General features: G+C 33.2%; 2 protein-coding genes across 3 annotated transcripts; one reads left to right on the top strand and one right to left on the bottom strand.

Annotated features, from left to right (window-relative positions):
- Positions 1-185: 185 nt before the first annotated feature.
- On the top strand, positions 186-11,682 carry LOC139512542 (CD209 antigen-like protein D). 2 transcript variants are annotated; one of them, XM_071300227.1, is made up of 5 exons: positions 186-283; positions 6,075-6,169; positions 9,555-9,648; positions 10,780-10,978; positions 11,542-11,682. In XM_071300227.1, the coding sequence occupies exons 1-5, from the start codon at positions 280-282 to the stop codon at positions 11,585-11,587; spliced, it is 438 nt and encodes a 145-aa protein (XP_071156328.1). In that variant the 5' UTR covers positions 186-279; the 3' UTR covers positions 11,588-11,682. The 2 variants fall into 2 exon arrangements, with proteins under 2 accessions (XP_071156328.1, XP_071156327.1); XM_071300226.1 differs by lacking the exon at positions 186-283 and adding an exon at positions 1,528-1,614.
- A 4,465-nt stretch (positions 11,683-16,147) lies between these two features.
- On the bottom strand, positions 16,148-16,705 carry LOC139510936 (craniofacial development protein 2-like). The gene has a single exon (XM_071297489.1). It carries the CDS (start codon positions 16,703-16,705, stop codon positions 16,148-16,150), a length of 558 nt encoding a protein of 185 aa, XP_071153590.1.
- Positions 16,706-20,261: the final 3,556 nt, after the last annotated feature.

Genomic DNA, 20,261 nt, shown 5'->3' with positions numbered 1-20,261 from the left:
TCGGGGTTGCATATACCATATGTTTTGTTATTTACAAGATGTAAAGCAGCTACGGCTCAAAACCGTTTATCAAAATGTACACACACCCTATATGATCCTACACATAAAGTTACACAAATATTGATGGTTAAATAATTTCATTTTTTTTTTTTTACATCTGTAGTTTTCTCTCCTTCTTAAAGGATTTCCGACAGCAATATATGGAATTTCTACATGCTCAGCAATAGGAGCAATATGGATGGGTTCAAAATCAATTAAAACAGTTCTACGTTGGAATTAATGGGTTAGTGTATGCTGCAACACATTTTTGAAGATGGAGGTTTACCGATATGGCAGAACTTGTATTTTATCTTTTTTTTATAAATATATCTGTAACACACTGCAGTAAATTGTTCAACTAAAAAGAGGTTACTAACGGCATCTTTTTTATATTGATGGGTTGTTGTTTCCTTGAAATATGGATCTCCGAGTTTAAATGCATACAATACCAGTATATTATACCGTACCGAAGTTCTGTAATACTAACGAAGTGCTCTTTGAAATCATGAATGTCAAGTTCATTCAAACTGAAATCAGAAAAAAAACATCAGGAAACCTTAATTTTTGTTTTTACAACCAGACATCCCATCAAAATCACTGTGATGTGGTTCTCTGCTTTTAACTATATATATTTTAAAATGTCCTTCGTATCCGCGCCTGCGTGTTCAACCCTAGTCTAAATAATAAAAACAAACAAACATTAACACATAATCCAAACATAAACATTTTGAACAGTCACACAACAGTTATAATTATGGTACTGTTAATCACATATCATCCTTTTCTTTATACGCTTTATTTATCAAATGCAGATAAGTTCGAGCCTTTCAATTATTTTTTAGAACGACCATCCTGACTTACTTTTTTTCTGGTAATTTCAGTTAATTTTTAGTCACTCTATTAGTTATACAAAAATGAATAAAAATCGTCATTCAATGGCACTTCTTTATATAGCCGTTTTACTTATGTTTAGATCTTTCTTGGCTTATCATTTTTGAAATTTACCATTTCAAAAACCTGCAAATTAAAGGAGCAGCATTTACCAAAAGTCACAGAATATGATATGCAAATTATATAATGACCTACCGAATTAGACTATTTACCGGATTTGTTATCACATAAGCAACACGACGGGTGCCGCATGTGGAGCAGGATCTGCTTACCCTTCCGGAGCACCTGAGATCACCCCTAGTTTTTTGGTGGGGTTCGTGTTGTTTATTCTTTAGTTTTCTCTGTTGTGTCGTGTGTGCTGTTGTTTGTTTGTCTTTTTCATTTTTAGCCATGGCGTTGTCAGTTTGTTTTAGATTTATGAGTTTGACTGTCCCTTTGGTATCTTTCGTCCCTCTTTTATATAAACTATTTAAACTTGAAAAGAAATAGGAAAATCTTGAGGTCACTCATTTCCGTCAGGTATAAGTAAGACGTCAAAAAGTTAATGATTATTTACTATCAATTTAAAGATAAAAGATAAGGCATATATCTATAATGCGACCACATAAAGTATCTTTAACAGCAGGAACACTTGTACTATGTTTAATTTGGTGTACTTCAGTATATTAACTCTATGCTTCATAGGTAAGATTATTTTGATTTTTTTTTTTATAAAATACTTTCAGAAGTCACCATACCTGAGACTAGTAAAACAATCATAAGTATTACTTAAAACACTAATTCTCTGACATTTGTCTTTAAACTAGGACATTTAAAAATAGATAGAAGGATATTTGGTAATAAAAAAAAATATAAGATTCAAAGGGGGGGGGGGGGGATCACAAATTAAACAAAAAAAAAGTCACTGCACGCATTTTTTTTTAATTTGAAAAGTCAGGAAGAAGTCCTGTATGAAAATTATTTGACCGTCATTGAAATTAAGCCTCAATCTATACAAAATCATAACTACAACCCGCAAATTATATTCGTACCTTAGACCATCTGAGCAGTTTGTCTGTATACATATACGACAATGGTATTATGCCTGTTTAATTTCATGATCCCGGTCACATAAAAAGTTATGTTCATACGAGGGAGCTACCGAACATAGGTAATTATAAATCATAATCAATTTGTTCGAACATGTCATGGATGCTAACTAGCAATATCATTTGGTTCATGATGTTAGAAAACCTATCTCACAGTTGACCACATATATGTTCTGATTAAAGCAGCCACATGCCCATTTTCATTTATGACCTTTTTATTAGTCATGGACAAAGCGGCCGGTGAATACATTATAGTATAGAAACTGTTAACAATCCTTCCAGTAAATTAAGAAATAATCTCTTGTTTTTTTTCCAGGTTAATGTCTCACAATCTTTAGTTGTCAAGATTCAAGATTTTCAAGATTTTATTCATAACCTCAGACACATACTTGTGTACAAGAGGACAATATATACAAACATATTAAGATAATACATAGCGAGACAGGACAAACGAAACACAAATACATAGTATATTTTAAAAGACAATTGGTATAATTAGATTAAGTATTTTATGATTTTCTTCACGAAAATTGATATTTCCTTTGAACTTGTACGTTACATATAGACAACAAGCCAGTGAATTTGTTCTTGCTTGGAATCATTACATAGTAATTTGGTATAAACTTTGATCTAAGAGCAGAAACATCAGCATTTTTACAGGTAAACACTATATGAAACTCATCCCCTATTCCCTCATTACATAATGTACATTTTCTATTTTCCCTTGCGATCCCCGCCCATCTACCCGTCTCAATAGGTAACTTCAAACTCGAGCATCGAAGTTTAGATATGTAATAACTGTCCTTGGGTAATAATCGCAATAGATACGGTTCCAAACCAAACTCGAGTTTGAATAAAGAATAGAATTCACCCCTAGATGCATTATGTATCTGCGAGAACCAATGCTGATAGTACTGATCTGTTAATCGCTGTTTAACCATACTTTTTAACCAATCAATATTTACAACTAATTGATCGTTCCATATAAAACTAAGACCTGTATCATCAAATATAGATTTTACATATTGAATCCATTTAAATTTGGTAGGATTAGTTTCATGTAGTTTAATCATAAGTCTTAGAAGGATATTTGACAGTTTGCTCTCTGTTTTAATAGTTCTGCGCCAAAATGATGCCATCCTAAGTTTTATAGAGATATCTAACGGAACCCGACCTAATTCCCCGTAAACCATAACATTTGGTGTACTATTCCGAACACCAAGAATATTTTTACAGAATTGCAAATGCATTTTCTCAATATTCTGTTTATTTTCAAACCCCCAAACCTCTGATGAATATAATAATATAGGTGCGATTACAGCATCGAAGAGTTGTAACTGAATATCAATAGGCAATGATATATGTTTTATCTTCCTGTAGAGAGCAAACATTGCTTTTTGTGCTTGATCAAAAATCCTTTTTCTAGCAGTACAAAAATTACCGTTATAATTAAAAGTTATTCCTAAATAATTGTAAGAATCTACAACTTCTATAGCATTACCATATACATGAAAATCAAAGTTGTCTCGTACCTTTTTTTTTTTACTAAACACAATAATTTTTGTTTTATCTATATTAACTTGGAGTTTCCATATGTTACAATATTGTTCAAAAACATCGAGTGCATGTTGTAGTTCTTCCTTACTATCAGACATAATAACAGTGTCATCTGCGTACAAAATTACAAAGATTTTAACTAATACTTGTAACAATTCTTCACAGTTTCTAGAAATATATTCTAAATCTTTTACATTATTTTCCACAAAAAAGTTTTCTAAATCATTCTAAAACACCGAAAACAAAAACGGTGAAAATTTTCACCCTGCCTAACACCAACACCACAGTTGAAGAAAGTTGAACTTTGGTGACAATATCGTACACATGTCTTTATATTTTGATACATATTATAAATAACTGTAAATATTTTCCCAGTAATGTGAGATTTTTGTAACTTTTGCCATAACCCTGTTCTCCAAACAGTGTCAAATGCTCTCTTAAAATCCACAAATGTGCAGAATAATTTTTTGCCCATCGAAAAAAATATAGATAAAATTGAATGAAGTACAAAAATATTATCGGTAGTTGAAAATCCTTTTCTAAATCCAGCCTGAGATTCTGATATAAGTTCAACTTCGTCTGAGAAACTATTTAATCTCTCATTTATTATGGATGAAAAAGTCTTTCCTAAACAAGAGTTTAATGTTACACCTCTATAATTTGCAGGCTCTGCTTTGGAACCTTTATTCTTAAAAATAGGAATCATAATACCAAGAGACCATAACTCTGGAACTATTTCTGTACCTAATACTAAATTAAAAAGTTTAACATACATTGGCATAAGATCATATACAGTACATTTAATATATTCATTAATTATTTTGTCACATCCACTAGCTTTATCATTTTTTAACTTTTTTACACTTTTTAAAATCTCATCTTCGGTTACAGCACCATTCAATAAGTTATACAATTCATCTGGTAAATTATGTACATTAAAATTAACTTCTGGTTCCTCAGTATTTGAGTCACATCTATTCATATCTTTGAAATAGTCATAGAGAGCTTCAATAGAAATTTCAAGGTCTACGCCTTGTTTTTTATTTGACCCAATACTATTCAAAATATTCCAAAACTTTTTACTATCTGATTTTTTGGTCTGGCGTAATTTATTTCCAATATTTCTTTGGTACAGTTCATATGCTTTAGAAATTTCCATTTTATAGCTTTTGCTTGCATTTTTTATATGTTTTCGATTTTCAGCATTGTTTATAAAACTGTACCTTTTCCGCGCTTTATGAAATTTTTTTCTACTATGAAAACATTGCTTGTTAAACCATGGTTTATTGTCGCTTTTTGGTTTGCGATTTTTAAACGGCTTGTATTTACCAAAAGTTTTTGTAGCAACTGATTGAAAAAAGTTACTAATTCTCTCTACAACTTTGTTCATCTCATTTTGATGAATCCCTTGTTGTACCTCTAAATTATCTAATTCTAACAGTATTTGTTCTGACAATCATGATAACTTTTAACATTATCTAAAAATTCTTTTCTCCACTTGACATATTTTTCACTACAAAATTGTGAGAGTTCGTCATTACTATCATATAAAATCACTGGAGCTTGAATAACTAAATGTAATTGACAATGGACATCTGAGACCAATGGACCAAATTCCATAATATCGAACTCTTTAACAACTGGAAATAAATTAGATGACAATAATAAATAGTCAATAACACTTGTGTCATTACAAGTTTGTTTACCAATACCTCTATCATTACCTACTCTTGAGTTTGCTATATACATGTTATTTCTTTTACATACATTTTAAAGTTTGTGTCCATAATTATTTGGTGCACAATAACAACGTGTAACTCTGTGTCATGGTATACTGTTTCTAGGTAAGTTTTCGTAGTCAAACATATACGAAAGTATATCCTCGTCTGAGTTAAATTCAACAAGAATGTGTCCATAGTACACGGATGCCCCACTCCCACTATCATTTTCTATGTTCAGTTGACCGTGAAATTGGGGTCAAAACTTTAATTTGGAATTAAAATTAGAAAGATCATATCATAGGGAACATGTGTAAAAGTTTCAAGTTGATGTAAATTTAACTTCATCAAAAACTACCTTGACCAAAAACTTTAACCTGAACTTTGCACTATCATTTTTGGCATTAAAAGAAATATGAAAGATCATATCATGGGGAACATGTGTATTAAGTTTCAAGTTGATTGGACTTCAGCTTCATCAATAACTACCTCGACCAAAAACTTTAACCGGACGGACGAACGGAGGCACAGACGAACGGACGGACGGACGAACGGAGGCACAGACGAACGGACGGACGGACGAACGGAGGCACAGACCAGAAAACATAATGCCCCTCTACTATCGTAGGTGGGGTATAAAAATGTGTTCCGGGGCTTTCAATTTTTTCTTCGATTTTTAGCCTTTTTAAATGCAATGCTTTGACATAGCTGTAGTATTCATCAATCGTCAATGATAACTAATCATAACAAGTAATTATGTATTGTTTTTATGTTTTGTTAGATGCAGTTAAGACAGAATGTCACATAGGATGGTTGCATTATGGAAACTCTTGTTACCTTTTCAGTTCCACAAAGATGAGCTGGTATAACGCAGCAGTAAGAATTTTTATTCATTTTATTTCCCATAATGTTTTGTATTTCAATTATCAAAGCTAGTGTATCCGTGTTCAGTGGCGGATCCAGAAATTTTCATTAGTGGGGGCCCACTGAGTGACCTAAGAGGGGGCCCGCTCCAGTCACGCTTCATTGATTTCCTATATAAGCAACCAAATTTTTTCCTAAAAAGGGGGGGGGGGCGGGCTCCCTGCCCCTCCCCCCTAAATCCGCCTCTGGTGTTTTATAATGACAGTCGTTGTCCTATACTGCTGGATTATGACTTTTTAAGCATTTTTGTCGTTATTTTAAGCTCTGATCCTCGATAATTTAATATGACTGATAATGTAACACATACATATTTAAATGTTAATTTATATACCTGAAGTATTATAAGTTATTATGGGCTTAAAGTCATGCTCCGTCGGTGTTTTGTATCCACTGCACCGCAATGCTCAGTAGGTTTCGTCACTGCAGGAAATATGAATATCCCACGTGCAGTCAGAATAACAATTATATTTAAATGGAGTGTCCAAGCTTAAAAAAATGCTTAACATTGTGTGATCTTTGTTTTCTTGTTCACATGAGATATGAGCTCTCAAACCTGTCAAGTTAACATAACAAATTGCAGGATTATCCGTGATATTTCACTTCAATATAAGATAACAATATAATACATATAGACTAACCATACATTGTCTCGAAATATGAATGTTATATGTACAAGGCTAAGAATATATAAAAAAAAGAAGATGTGGTATGATTGCCAATGAGACAACTATCCACAAAAGACCAAAATGACACAGAAATTAACAAATATAGGTCACCGTACGGCCTTCAACAATGAGCAAAGCCCATACCGCATAGTCAGCTATAAAAGGCCCCGATAAGACAATGTATAACAATTCAAACGAGAAAACTAACGGCCTTATTTATGTACAAAAAAATGAACGAAAAACAAATATGTAACACATAAACAAACGACAACCACTGAATTACAGGCTCCTGACTTGGGACAGGCACATACATACATGTAAATAATGTGGCGGGGTTAAACATGTTAGCGGGATCTCAACCCTTCCCCTAACCTGGGACAGTGGTATAACAGTACAACATAAGAACGAACTATAAAAATCAGTTGAAAAACATGTTAGCGGGATCCCAACCCTCCCCTAACCTGGGACAGTGGTATAACAGTACAACATATAAAGAACGAACTATAAAAATCAGTTGAAAAAGGCTTAACTCATCAGAAGGACAAAAATAAGGCATATAAAGTTAATAAGAAACCGGTATAAATTAGCGAGGCTTTGAACGGTCAACACTGTTGAACACCATTCCCCCATGAGAAATTGAAAAATCGTCTAAAAGAAATATCATAATCCATAAACAACGGTACATTACCACCTCATCAACTTGTTCTTTAACAGACTCGTCCATTAGAGCGACAAATATTCTGGCAGCAGTGAAAGAGGGTCTATATAAATACTTTGAAACTTCTGGATATAATAATTTTAAATCTCGATCTTTCTCCTTTTTTCAACGCTACCTATAACATCATTCAACATACATGTGAAATTGAAAATTAAATCGTCTAAACCGAGAATTAAACCACAATGTTTTTCAATATAAATATAGTAGCATAAGCTATAAATTTATTACCTAAAGATACCATACGGCATATTTTGTTAAAATTTAACAAAACGGGAAAACATGCTACACAGTCAGAGCAACAAGTGATCAGTATACAAGAGTTTTTTTTATTAGCAACATATACGTTGAATTTGGAGGTAGACTTGAGACTACAAGAACGAAGTCTCGTGCGTTTCGCCTTGCTGACCTCTTCTTATTTTCAAATGAGTCGAAGTTCATTCAGACACTAGTAAAAAAGAAAAAGATCAAAGAAGCCAGATCATTTAATTTCACATTCAGATATATATATATATATTGACGATGTTCTTTCCATCAAAAATCCAGACATTTCTGATTGGTTCCATTAATATAGCCTCCAGAACTACAACTTAAAGAAACAACAGACACGGCTAATCCGCCTCATTCTTAGACTTATACCGATAATTTGACATGAGTGGTTATCTCAGAACCAGAATCTATGACAAATGAGATGATTTAAATTTTGAAATTATCAAATTGCCCCCATCTTAGTAGCAATATTCAAACGTCACCTGCATATGGAATATACATTTCTCAACTCTTTCGTTATTTCAGAGCTTTCAGCTGCTTTTCGGACTTTTTTAAACTTTGATGAACCAGCTAGGGCTATGTCTAAGAACATCTCGTCGTTTTTCTACAAAAGTTCAACGGAAGATACCATGACCTTGTTGATAAATATTCAGCACCAAATTCACAGATAATGATTGTTTTTCAGTATAGATTCTTGGTACTGACAGTGTTGATCCTGTTAATTACATGCTATATTTTCTTTTATTTGTCTTTGTAAATGATTAACCTGTACTGTTGAGTAATTTTTTGGTATTATCCTTTTGGCGTGGCTCAGTACTTATGCATCCCGCCAATGTGTTGTTGTATTGTGGTCATTTGTGTATTCTTGTCAGTCATTTTTGCTTATGAGCTTTGTTTATTATATGCCAATTAGTTTTTCTTTGTTGACATATTTGTTTGCTTTCATAGTGAATTAGATTATTTCACAAAGTTGAACCCTATTTTTTTTCTTCACATTTTTACCTTGTTTTATTCGCACATTGCTGTCAATATAATAGAATTTTATGTGACTGCCATATAAGTGAGAGGTTAAGCTAGCCATAAAACCAGGTTTAATCCACCATTTTCTAAATAAGAAAATGTCTGTGTATCAAGTAAAAAATATGACAGTTGTTTTTCATGCGTTTTATGTGAATAATTGTTTGGTTTTAACATTTAATACGAGACTTTCGAATTGAATTTTCCATAGAGTTCGGTATTTTTGTTTTTCTACTTTCCACTGAAAATGATTTGACAGCAATGCTGATTCAATTTGAACAGATTTTAACGAAATAATTAGGCAATGAACTGTCAGACAGTATTTGTGTGGTACATGTATGTTGGTTTATTAAATTGGTCAATTCAAATGTTATTGCGAGAAATACTGAACTATATGTATCTTCAAATGGACTTAAAAGGTGTGAATGAAGGCAGAAGAATCTCTCATGGACCGAGATAAATTTTGCATTTGGAGCATCTGTGTTACCTGTTTCTACCGCAGTTCCGATTGTTGATAGTAGGATGCGATTGCCAATCCTACCATTAACCTTTAGATGCATGTATTTCGTTTTGCTGCTAAGTTGGGTTGCTTTGTTTAATTAAAATGTACCAGCTAAATCCTTTTATTCATTATGATTATTTATATACCAAATTTTTTTTTATGTTTTAGAGTTCATGTCGAGAGCATGGCGCTCAACTAGCAGAAATAGAGACACAAGCTGAGGATAGATATATTACGAATATTGCACAAACTTTAAGATCATGTATGAGTACATTTAACAGAAACTCATTTCCGGAGTTATTAATTTTACTTTAAAATTGTTATTTGATGCAGGTTATTTCCCTTTTCGGGAGGTGGAACTGCTTCGCGCAAATGATGCCCGATGCTGATTCAGCAATTAACGGTTTTTATTCCCTGATGATTTAAAGATACATTGTTTTATATTTACTTCTGATTGTGTTACACAACAGAACAACGCCAAAATAATGATTTAAAGATACATTGTTTTATATTTACTTCTGATTGTGTTACACAACAGAACAACGCCAAAATAAAGTCTGGTAATTTTATTCAAGCAAATAAGTTTAGGAAATGCCTTAAAATCTTATGGTTGCAAGTGATCAAAATAATTTATCTTGTAGTACTAGCTTGTCCACAGTCCATAGGGCTTATGAAATGTTAGTGGAAAAAACCCCAGAATACTACGTGTTCAATGAAATGAATGGATAGTATTAGAAATTCGAATAAATTAGAATAATTGTTGATTGTCCACTGATCATGATTAAAAGGTGAAGACATATAATGGCAAAACAAAAAATGGATTTATTTCGGCAACTGTTAAATTACGCCCTAAGTTATCAACCTCGTCAGTAGTTATCTGTAGTGGATTAACAGCTCCACTTTGACTCTTATAAAAACATTTAGATTTTGTTTATAGTCTTTATTCATATAAATAACTTCCGAGACTAAGACCAAAAGACGCGGACGAAAAGGACTATATATAGGTCTTTGACAGGCCTTCAACAATGAGCAACACAAATATCGTATTTGTTCTTTCACTTACAGTTTATATCATAATATGAACAACAGCCTTACTTAAAATAAAATTTTGTCATCCTATGTCTTATCCAAATAAACTATCAAAGTTATCAGTCTTTTGCTTATAACGTAATTGAAATAATTTGTAACGAAATTGAAAACTATTTCATTTTTAATATGCTGGAGTCTCTGCACAAAAGAGCATAGACTACAGGATCCTACCCATTGCAATCATATCATTTATCTATTTACCATCTAAAGTTATAATAGTGTTGGATGATTTGTTCTTCAGTTTGAGGTAAGCGGATTATGGTTAATCTATTTTCTTAATAATTTGCTAGAATGGCTTTTTCAGTTTTCTGGTTAGGTGCAAGAGACGACGTTGTCGAAGGTACATTTGAATGGTCATCCGGAACACCCTTTATATATACAAACTGGCATCCTGGAGAACCAAATAACGGTGGTCCAGCAGGATCAGAAGATTGTGTATTCACTGATGGAGGATGGACTGACCAGTCATGTGACGTAAAAAATAATTATGTATGCGAAAAAGAGTAAGTTAGAAAATGATATTTTAGTTTTTCTTGTTAAAATAAATTAAACTAAATATTCGACATTGAAATGCAATAAAGTTATTGACTTTAAAAGAAAATGTGATCCCTCCTAAATAATTACTTTTTTATATGTATGATCAGCAACAAATCCTCTGAGGTCAACGTATCTCCTCTTATCAGATGCAGTCATGGCATTTTATTTCCTCTTCCATGCACACCTGCACGATTTGGCGGTGGTGTTACATCTTGCAAAAAAGTATAAAACATTATTTTCACTCCATCTTAACATATATACTGAACAATTAAAATAGTAAATGATAAGTAATACATGTAACAAAGTATACTTAACAAATTGTTGTGTAAAATTTAAAATCAGAGGAAAATTCAAAACGGAAAGTCCCTATAATCAAATAGCAAAATGATAAAATACATCAAACGAATGGACAACAACTGTCATATTCCTGACTTGGTACAGTATGCGTGTCACGTACTTTTATGGTTAAATCTAATGACACTGAAAATTTTGCCAATATTTGTCAATTGCTTACTTCTATTTACTGCAGATATCCTGAGGAACTTGCAACCAATGCTCCTGTTGTCGGAAAATAACGATTAAATGAGATGGCTACATAATATGGCGCTATCATCATAATCACAAACGAAAATTTATATTTAATGTTTGAATAAAATTATGAAGTTGACAAGTTTTAGTCAGTACTTTTGAGGGTATCCAATAGTCAAGAATTTAAGTAGGTTTTTAAGAAACTAAAGAGGATGGAGAGAAAAAGTTTATAACAAAAAGAATAAACACAATTATATTTATACAAGTCAGTTGGCCGAAATCGTCATGGTTTTCTTTATAGGAGTTACAAATGTATGACCCTTGAATGACAATTTTTACCATTTTTTTTGTGTTTTGTTGGCTATAATTTTTAAAATTGAAAAACAGATATACTTGGAACTGGAAAATTATCAGCTGCACAAAATTTACGGATCCGTCATCATAGAAAAAATCTTTAGTTAACTCTTTACAGGCAGGACAGGAGTTGTTGCTCTTGAATGATTATTTTTGCCATTGTTTTTGTTTTAACTGAAACTATAGTAAAGAGACACTATACATTGTAAAAATATCACCAAAATACTTGATAGTGACTTAACTCTTCCATCGACTCATTCTATGAGTATTTGCCCTTTATTGATTATGTTTTACCCATTTAAACGTTTTGCGATTTATCTCTAAAGCTACGCAATGCATAGATTAGAACATTGTACAGCAAAAATGTTCAGCAGCACTATATCTAGTAAAATGTCAACTACATATATAACTGTATAACGGATGTGTCACTCGACTTAAGCTTCTCTCAATATTTGTTGTCCCTAAATCACAAGTTTAACCCTTTAGTTTTGCTTATAAATTAGCTATAGTGGGTATTCTTAAACTTGGTGCAGAAAAATGCCCAGGAAGACAAAGATTTTTGCTTACACCGTTTCCATTCAACATATTCATGTTGCATTGTATCAATGTTATGCAAATATTCAAGGCGAGATATTCAGTATTATACGCGAAAGTAAAACAAAAAAACTGCTGGGGAAAAGTCTTCAACTGTATAATTCAGTATTACAGCCAACAAGAACAAAAGCAACATCAATACTATATATCACAATTGCTTAGGATAACCTAAATATCTATTCTACTGACACAGCAACCCTTTTTCAAACACGTTCTGATTATTTTAATATTTGTGCAGGTCTAAGACAATATAAACTGGAGGCTCTAAAGAGCCTGTGTCGCTCACCTTGGTCTATGTGCATATTAAACAAAGGACACAGATGGATTCATGACAAAATTGTGTTTTGGTGTTGGTGATGTGTTTGTAGATCTTACTTTACTGAACAATCTTGCTGCTTACAATAACTCTATCGGTTACGAACTTAACCGTAGAAAATATTTTGTAAAAATTTACAAAAATTTACGAAATTTTTGACGATGGAAAATATTTTGTAAAAATTTACAAAATTTACAAAATTTATGAAATTTTTTAAATTTGACTATAAAGGACAATAACTCCTCAAGGGGTCTATTGACCAATTTGGTCATGCAGATTTATTTGTAGCTCTTTTTTTGCTGTACATTATTGCTGTTTACAGTTTATCTCTATCTGTAACAATATTCAAGATGATAACCAAAAGCTGCAAAATTTTCTTAAAATTACCAATTCAGGGACAGCAACCCAACAACAAGTTGCCCGATTGGTCTGAAAATTTCAGGGCAGATTGATCTAATTAACAATATTATCTACAGCAGCTTTGCTCTAAATGCTTTGGTCTCAGAGATATGAGCCAAAAACTGCATTTTACCCTATGTACTATATTTAGCCATGTTGGCCATCTTGGTTCGTGGGCAGGGTCATCGGACACATTTTTTAAACTACATACCCTAATGATGATTGTGGACAAGTTTGGTTAAATCTGTCTCAGTAGTTGCAGAGGAGAAGGTTTTAGTAATAGATTACAAAAAAATACAAAAAATTGTTAAAAATTGACTATAAAGGACAATTACTCCTTAAGGGGTCAACTGACCATTTTGGTCATGTTAACTTATTTGTAGATCATACTTTGCTAACCATTATTGCTGTTTACAATTTATCTCTATCTATAATAATATTCAAGATAATAACCAAAACGGCAAATTTCCTTAAAATTACCAATTAAGGGACAGCAACCCAACAACGGGTTCTCCGATTCATCTGAATATTTCAGGGCAGATAGATCTTGACATGATAAACAATTTTATACCAATCAGATTTGCTCTAAATGCTTTGGTTTCAGAGATATAAGCCAAAATCTTAATTTTACTTCTATGTTCTATTTTTAGCCATGGCAGCCATATTGGTTTGTTGGTCGGGTCACCGGACACATTTTTCAAACAAGATACCCCAATGATGATTGTGGCCAAGTTTTATCAAATTTGGCCCAGTAGTTTCAGAGGAGATTATTTTTGTAAAAGTTAACGACGGACGACGGACGCCAAGTGATGAGAAAAGCTCTTTGAGTTAGCTAAACAGGAACATTATTAACAAAGACACACACGAACCGCCTAAGTGATCTAGTGAGATTGGGAGTTCGCCGACCATGTCAAACCAAAGATTTAAAAATCGGATTTTTCTGCTTCTCAGCTGAGTACCCAGCACTTAGAAGTAAGAGCAAAGAACGTTAGGCTCGGGGTCAACATTATGTGTCCTGTTAGGGTGACTAATCTTGCAAACGGTTACAATTGTAAACTTACTTAACTTACTTAATCCTTTTCGTGCTTTGATGCACATAAGGCCGACACTAGCTCTCTCCATAACCCTCTGTCATGTGCTTTTTCTCTACTTCTCGCCATGACATCCCAACCTCCTTCATCTCGCTTTCCACTATGTTTCTTTCGGTCTACCCTTTTCCTCTAGCCAGTTGGAGTCCATCTCAGTGGCACTTTAGCGATGTTTGCTGGTTCTTTCCTTAAGACATGGTCTATCCATTTCCATCTTCTTGTTTTTATGTCCTCTCTTATGTCTCTTTGTGCTGTCAGTTTGAATAGTTCCTGATTGGTTATTTTGTTGGGCCAAAAGATTTTACATATTCTTCTCGAGCAGGTATTGTGGAATGCAGCCAATATGTTGAAGTCAGTTTTTATAATTCTCCAACATTCTGAGCCGTAAAGCAGTACAGATTTGACACTGCTGTTGTAAATTTTAAGTTTAGTGTTTCTGGCAAGGGATGACAATTTCCAGATTGGTATGAGTTGACAGAAGGATGTCCTAGCTTTACTCATTCTTGCTTTGATGTCACTGCGTATTACACTGCCTAGGTATGTAAAGTCTTCTATGTCCTCGATGTTTTAGGATCCAATCTTTTTTGGGGATTTTATTTGATTGGTCTTTGATTGACATGACTTTCGTTTTTTCGATGATTATTTTGAGCCTAAGTTTGTTTGACATAGTATTGATTCTAGGAGTTTTCTTTTGTATTAGTGTTCTGTTGCTGGATAGTAAGCAAATGTCAGCTGCAAAGTCTAAATCATTAAGAAAGTGTCCATCTTATTCCAGTGTTTCCATTTCCTATGGTTGATCTCATACACCAGTCAAGAACTATTTGGAAGAGAAGAGGAGAGATTAGTCATCCTTGTCTGACGCCTGTATTCACTGAGAACCAATCAGAAAGCTGTCCATTGTGCAATACACTACATTTATACTTGTCGTAGAATGGTCAAATAGATGGTCAATGCAGCCTCTGATATTTCTAAAACCTGCCTGTTCTTCACGCAGCTTATTGTTGATGGAATAGTAATTATATTCTTCATGACTCTGAGGAATACTTTACTAGGGATTGAAAGTAGTGATATTCCTCGCCAGTTGTTGCAAAGTTTCAGGTATCTCTTCTTTTGCAGTTTTATAATAATGCCTTTGTCCCATTCAGTTGGTATTACGTCATCTATCCATATGTTGGTAAATATATAATGTAGTAACTCGCTTGTTGACTCTGTCTGATTTTAGTAGTTCTGCACTGATGTTATCTATGCCTGGTGCTTTGTCATTTTTTAGTTGTCTTATTGCCTTTTGGATTTCGTTTTTGCATACAGCGTCTGTGTCTATTTTAAGTTCATCCACCAACAGTTGAATGCCAGGTATATCATCGTTTGTTTCAGCCCTATTCAGGATATTTTTGAAGTGTTCTACCCAACGATCTAACTTTTCCTTGTCTGTAGTTAGTAGCTTCCCCTCTTTGGATAGTACTGGTGCAACATTATTCCTAGACTTTCCTCAGAGCTGCCTAGTGATTTTGTATACTACACTGAGCTCTCCTCAGTTTGACGCTTCTTCAGCTTCATTTGCAAGTTCTTCAACATAGTTTCTCCTATCATGTTTTGCACCTTTTTTTAACTTTTTTTTCTTTATCTCTATATTCTGATTGCAATTTGGTTTTCAATCTGTTAGATTTAGCTGCATTAAGTTTTATTTTTATGGCTCTCCTTTCTTTGATGTTTTCCCAGGTCTTGTCTGACAGCCATTGTTTTCTTTTTCTGTTCCACAAACCAAATACTTTCTCAGCTGTCTTAGTATAAATGTCCTTGATATAATCCTAAATTTCAGTTATGTTTTCACCCATGATTCATTGTTATCATCAATTTCACGAAGTACTTGGTATCTTTTTTTTTACTTCAGTATTAAATTTTTGTCTTATTTTGTTGTCCTTCAGTATCTGCAGATCAAATGTTTTCCTGCTCAGCTCGTTCATCTTCGGAGCTTTCTTGGGCTTCAATTTTATTTTGCCAATAATCAGGTATCGGTCACTTCCACAGTATGTCCCTCTTTTTACAGATACATCTTTTAGTGAATGCCACCATCTGCCATTTATCATTAGATGGTCAATTTGATTTTTGCCTCTCCTGTTTGGCGATGTCCATGTAAGTTTATGTATATCGTTGTGCTGGAACATTGTACCACCAATAACCAGATCATTTAGTCCGCAAAATTCTATCAGTAGATTTCCGTTTTCCTTACAAGTTCCACATCCGTTGTTACCCATTATTCTCTCCACTCCGATGTTGTCACTACCTGCTTTTGCATCCAAATCTCCATTAACCAGTACAACATCATGGGTTAGCACTCCTTCCATCTCACTTCTTAGCTTTTCAAAGAAGTCGGTTTTAGTTTCAATGTCTACTTCGTTTAATAGCTGGTGCATATCATTGAATTAGAGTAAGTTTAACATATTTTGAAAGGAATGCAGTTATTATTCTCTCATCTATAGGTTTCCATTCTATAAAAGCTTTACTTGCTTTCTTGCTAGTATTCAATATGATGGCTACACCTCTATGGATATTATCTTTTCTCCCAAAGTAAACTATCTTTTGTCCATTTGTTGCTATAACTGACCCATAACCTGTCCACCTGCATTCACTTATGCCACATTTGTAAACTAGCAAGTTCAAAATCCTGCTAGATGTTTCTGTCAAGTGCAAGACATGGTTCCTATTTTAATCACTTTTTCATGTTCTCGTTATGATATTCAAGTAACAAGTTCTACCGAACATCAATCCACGCAAAAGTGAAATACTAAAAATCTCATGAGCTTTCTATAGGGAAAATGGTATTATTACATGTTACCAGCATTAGGTTGGCCTTTTGTGTACACTAGTTTTTATATAACTATGAATAACTACAGTGTGTATATTTACAATATAAATTTTGAAAATATTGAAATATTTTCTAAAGAATTATTTGAAAAGATTTCAATAAGTTCATAATTTTGGTGTAAAATAACGGCGGGCATGGATAACATATGCAACCTCCGTTGGAAGTTGGTTATGATACTATTTGGCTTCAATTTTTAAAACAGAATCATAAAGTACTAACACCACACATAACTGTTTTATCTTGGTTTTTATTATAAAAGTGGTAAATTTAGAAAATGTTAGTACTGTCGCCTATGACAGAATAAAAAGTACCGTTTTCCCTCTAGCAAAAGTGAGATCGAATGAAACGGATAGGTTCATAAGCAGTCACGTAATTTTAGTTGTATAGCAAGTGTTCTTATAAAAAATAAGCTTAAAATAACCGTTCACCTTTTATACTATCAGATAGTCAACAATACACATCTAAATAAGTGCAGTTGTTTGACATACTATCAAATGAACAAAAGTAATCTTTTTTTATCATCTGTAAACATTCTACACAATAAATTCTTGAAATGTTGATAGAGATAAAAATGTGTATTATCCATATTGATATGAGTCATGATTTCAACTGTATGATTTAGGATATAGACATTAATCTGAATCAATGGTAAGCATACATGTAAATATATAAATCAGAATTTGAACTACCGATAACTGATGACCAGAAATACACATACAATTTAAATTAAAGGAGCATTTCTTCCTAACACAAACGATGCAAACGGCTAAGCGCGCACATGTTTTAATCATTTGTTTCTAACATAAGTTTGCAAAGTTTACATAAACTTTGACAAGCAATACAAACGCTACAAATGCGTCTGCAGTTTGTCGCTTGTCGTTTGTTCGTACAAACGCTACACTTATTTCCAATTTCAACCTGATTAAACGAAGTATTTGTTTCTACGTTTGTAAAAAGTCTGTTTACCAACAACATGTGCATGCATTATTGAAAATTCAAACAGGGTCGATAAAGACTTATTAAACGATGTATTTGTTTCTACTTTTGTAGCGTTTAGAAAACAACAACAAACGCGACACAACGTTTACAAAAGTTTGGTTAGAAAGAAATGCGGCCTAAGTTGTAAAAGTACAATTTTAAAAAAAGTTTTAAGATCTGTTATTTATACAAAAAACACTCCCAAAAAGCTAGAGGTTGTTGAGTAAAGCTAACAAAAGGAAACAACCACTCCGTCCGAAGTCCATATTTGGCTTAGAAAAAAATAACCCAATTCGGACCAACATAAGGTAGGACGTGCACAATGGTATTCATTATGATATGGTGAGGTTCTGGGAAATATCATTAAATAATGATCAGGAGTATGCAGAAGGACCGACATCAAATATGTATTACAGTGTGCAGATATGACAAAGTATTTTGCAATGTCATCCAAAAGTCAACTAGAAAGCATCCAGATAAAGAGAATTGAAATATAAGAGATTCTGTGAAAATTTCATAAAAATCTTAAAAACACGATTCATAAGCAGTTTTGGATACAAACAAAAAGTTGAACAGAGTGACGAACAATCAGATAGACAGACACCCACAATCACTATACAATACCCGCTTTAGAAAATGATGGTATGATAAGAAAGAAGAAAAACGAAAATATCTTGCTCCTATATTTTAGGTCTATCCTCACTTTATCTTGTTATCACAAATTGTAATAAATGAAGTTCCTTATTTGAAAATTTAGATTTTGCTATTGTGTACTAAGCATAATTATTTGTAGACATACACCAGAAGTGAGTGATAACAAGTACATGAATGAAACTATTTTTTTATGTTTAAATAAATATGCTTTTTAAATAGGTCGTTTCGTCCCCAAGGCCTCTAATCATTCGCTTTGGAATTGTTTTTCTTTTGTAGCTGAAAAAATATGAATTACAATATTCTTTTTATTACAGATTTAAATTCATCTTTAACTTGTTTCTGCGACACAGTCTTACAAGTATACGTTACTTTTCTCATATAAAAACTTGGAGTAATCAATGGGAAGTATAATGCTTACACTTGAAGATAACAATAATTTCTCTTCAGCTGCTGAGTTCGAAGAGGAATACCACAATACACAAAGAAAACATACTCACTGGATTAAATGCCTACCCGGCACACATTGCCGGGATGTTGCATCATATGTGGAAAAGCATATTTTCAAAATTATGTGCGCTTTAACAATTTTATCTTTAACCTTGTCTATTATAGCAATTACGAAAAATAGTAAAAACGTCCATGAATATGGAGATAAACTGAATCAACAAAGTATTAAACCGGAAAAAATAAGTGTTAAATCGGAACAAATAAGTGTTAAACCGGAACCAAGTAGTGTTAAACCGGATCAACACATTGGTAAAGGTATGTACTTGTATTTTCACATTTAGTCATGTATGTGATAGTGAGAAACTTACATATTGGATAATTTTGGGTATTGTAGGTTTATTTCAGTGACTTTTAGGATTATGAATTAGTTCAATAAGCAAGTTCGGCAAACTTGGAAGATCCGAAAGAAAAAGAGGGTATATTTGATAAGACCAGAAGTACTCCTTGCAAAAGCCATATACCGTCACGATTCTTTTATACATGGGAATTCTTTATTGTGTAGGGAACATCGTAATCTCTCTACACGAGGATTTGATTTAACATCCTCATTACGATTTAACGTTTGTGAGTCTGTGACTGTGTGTATGTTTGTGAGTGAGGAGATAAATATATATTCCACACATATTCTACAGTTTTACAGTCGGGCAGGAGGAGTTCAGATGACTATGATACTTATATACCTCCGTTTACCTTTAGAATCTTAAAATAAGATTTACATAAGGTACACATAAACATTCAATAAAAACTGTACAGGAAAAGATCTTGCATATATTTAGTGAATGAAAAGGGGTTCTAGGCGCTCTACTATAACCCCGACATATTCTTTGTTTTCCTGTCCAAAGTCAGGAGCCTGTAACTCGGCTTTCGTTTGTTGCCGTCCACCGTTTTTGTTTTGTTATGCATTAGGTCGTTAGTTTTTATCGTTTGAAGTGTTTAAAGTTATACGGTAAGCTGCCGTCTAGGAA

Source organism: Mytilus edulis, chromosome 2 (assembly GCF_963676685.1).
Source record: "Mytilus edulis chromosome 2, xbMytEdul2.2, whole genome shotgun sequence".
NCBI lineage: Eukaryota > Metazoa > Mollusca > Bivalvia > Mytilida > Mytilidae > Mytilus > Mytilus edulis.
Note: the sequence above shows the minus strand (reverse complement) of the source record. Positions and strands in the feature narration are given on the sequence as shown.

Excerpts from the sequence above, each read along its gene's own strand:
- LOC139510936 (XM_071297489.1), bottom strand. The coding sequence starts at position 16,705 with ATGCACCAGCTATTAAACGAAGTAGACATTGAAACTAAAACCGACTTC.
- LOC139512542 (XM_071300226.1), top strand. The coding sequence starts at position 1,569 with ATGTTTAATTTGGTGTACTTCAGTATATTAACTCTATGCTTCATAG. Across the intron at positions 1,615-6,074 it reads ATTAACTCTATGCTTCATAG|ATGCAGTTAAGACAGAATGT; the intron begins GTAAGATTATTT and ends ATGTTTTGTTAG. Across the intron at positions 10,979-11,541 it reads AATTATGTATGCGAAAAAGA|ATATCCTGAGGAACTTGCAA; the intron begins GTAAGTTAGAAA and ends TATTTACTGCAG.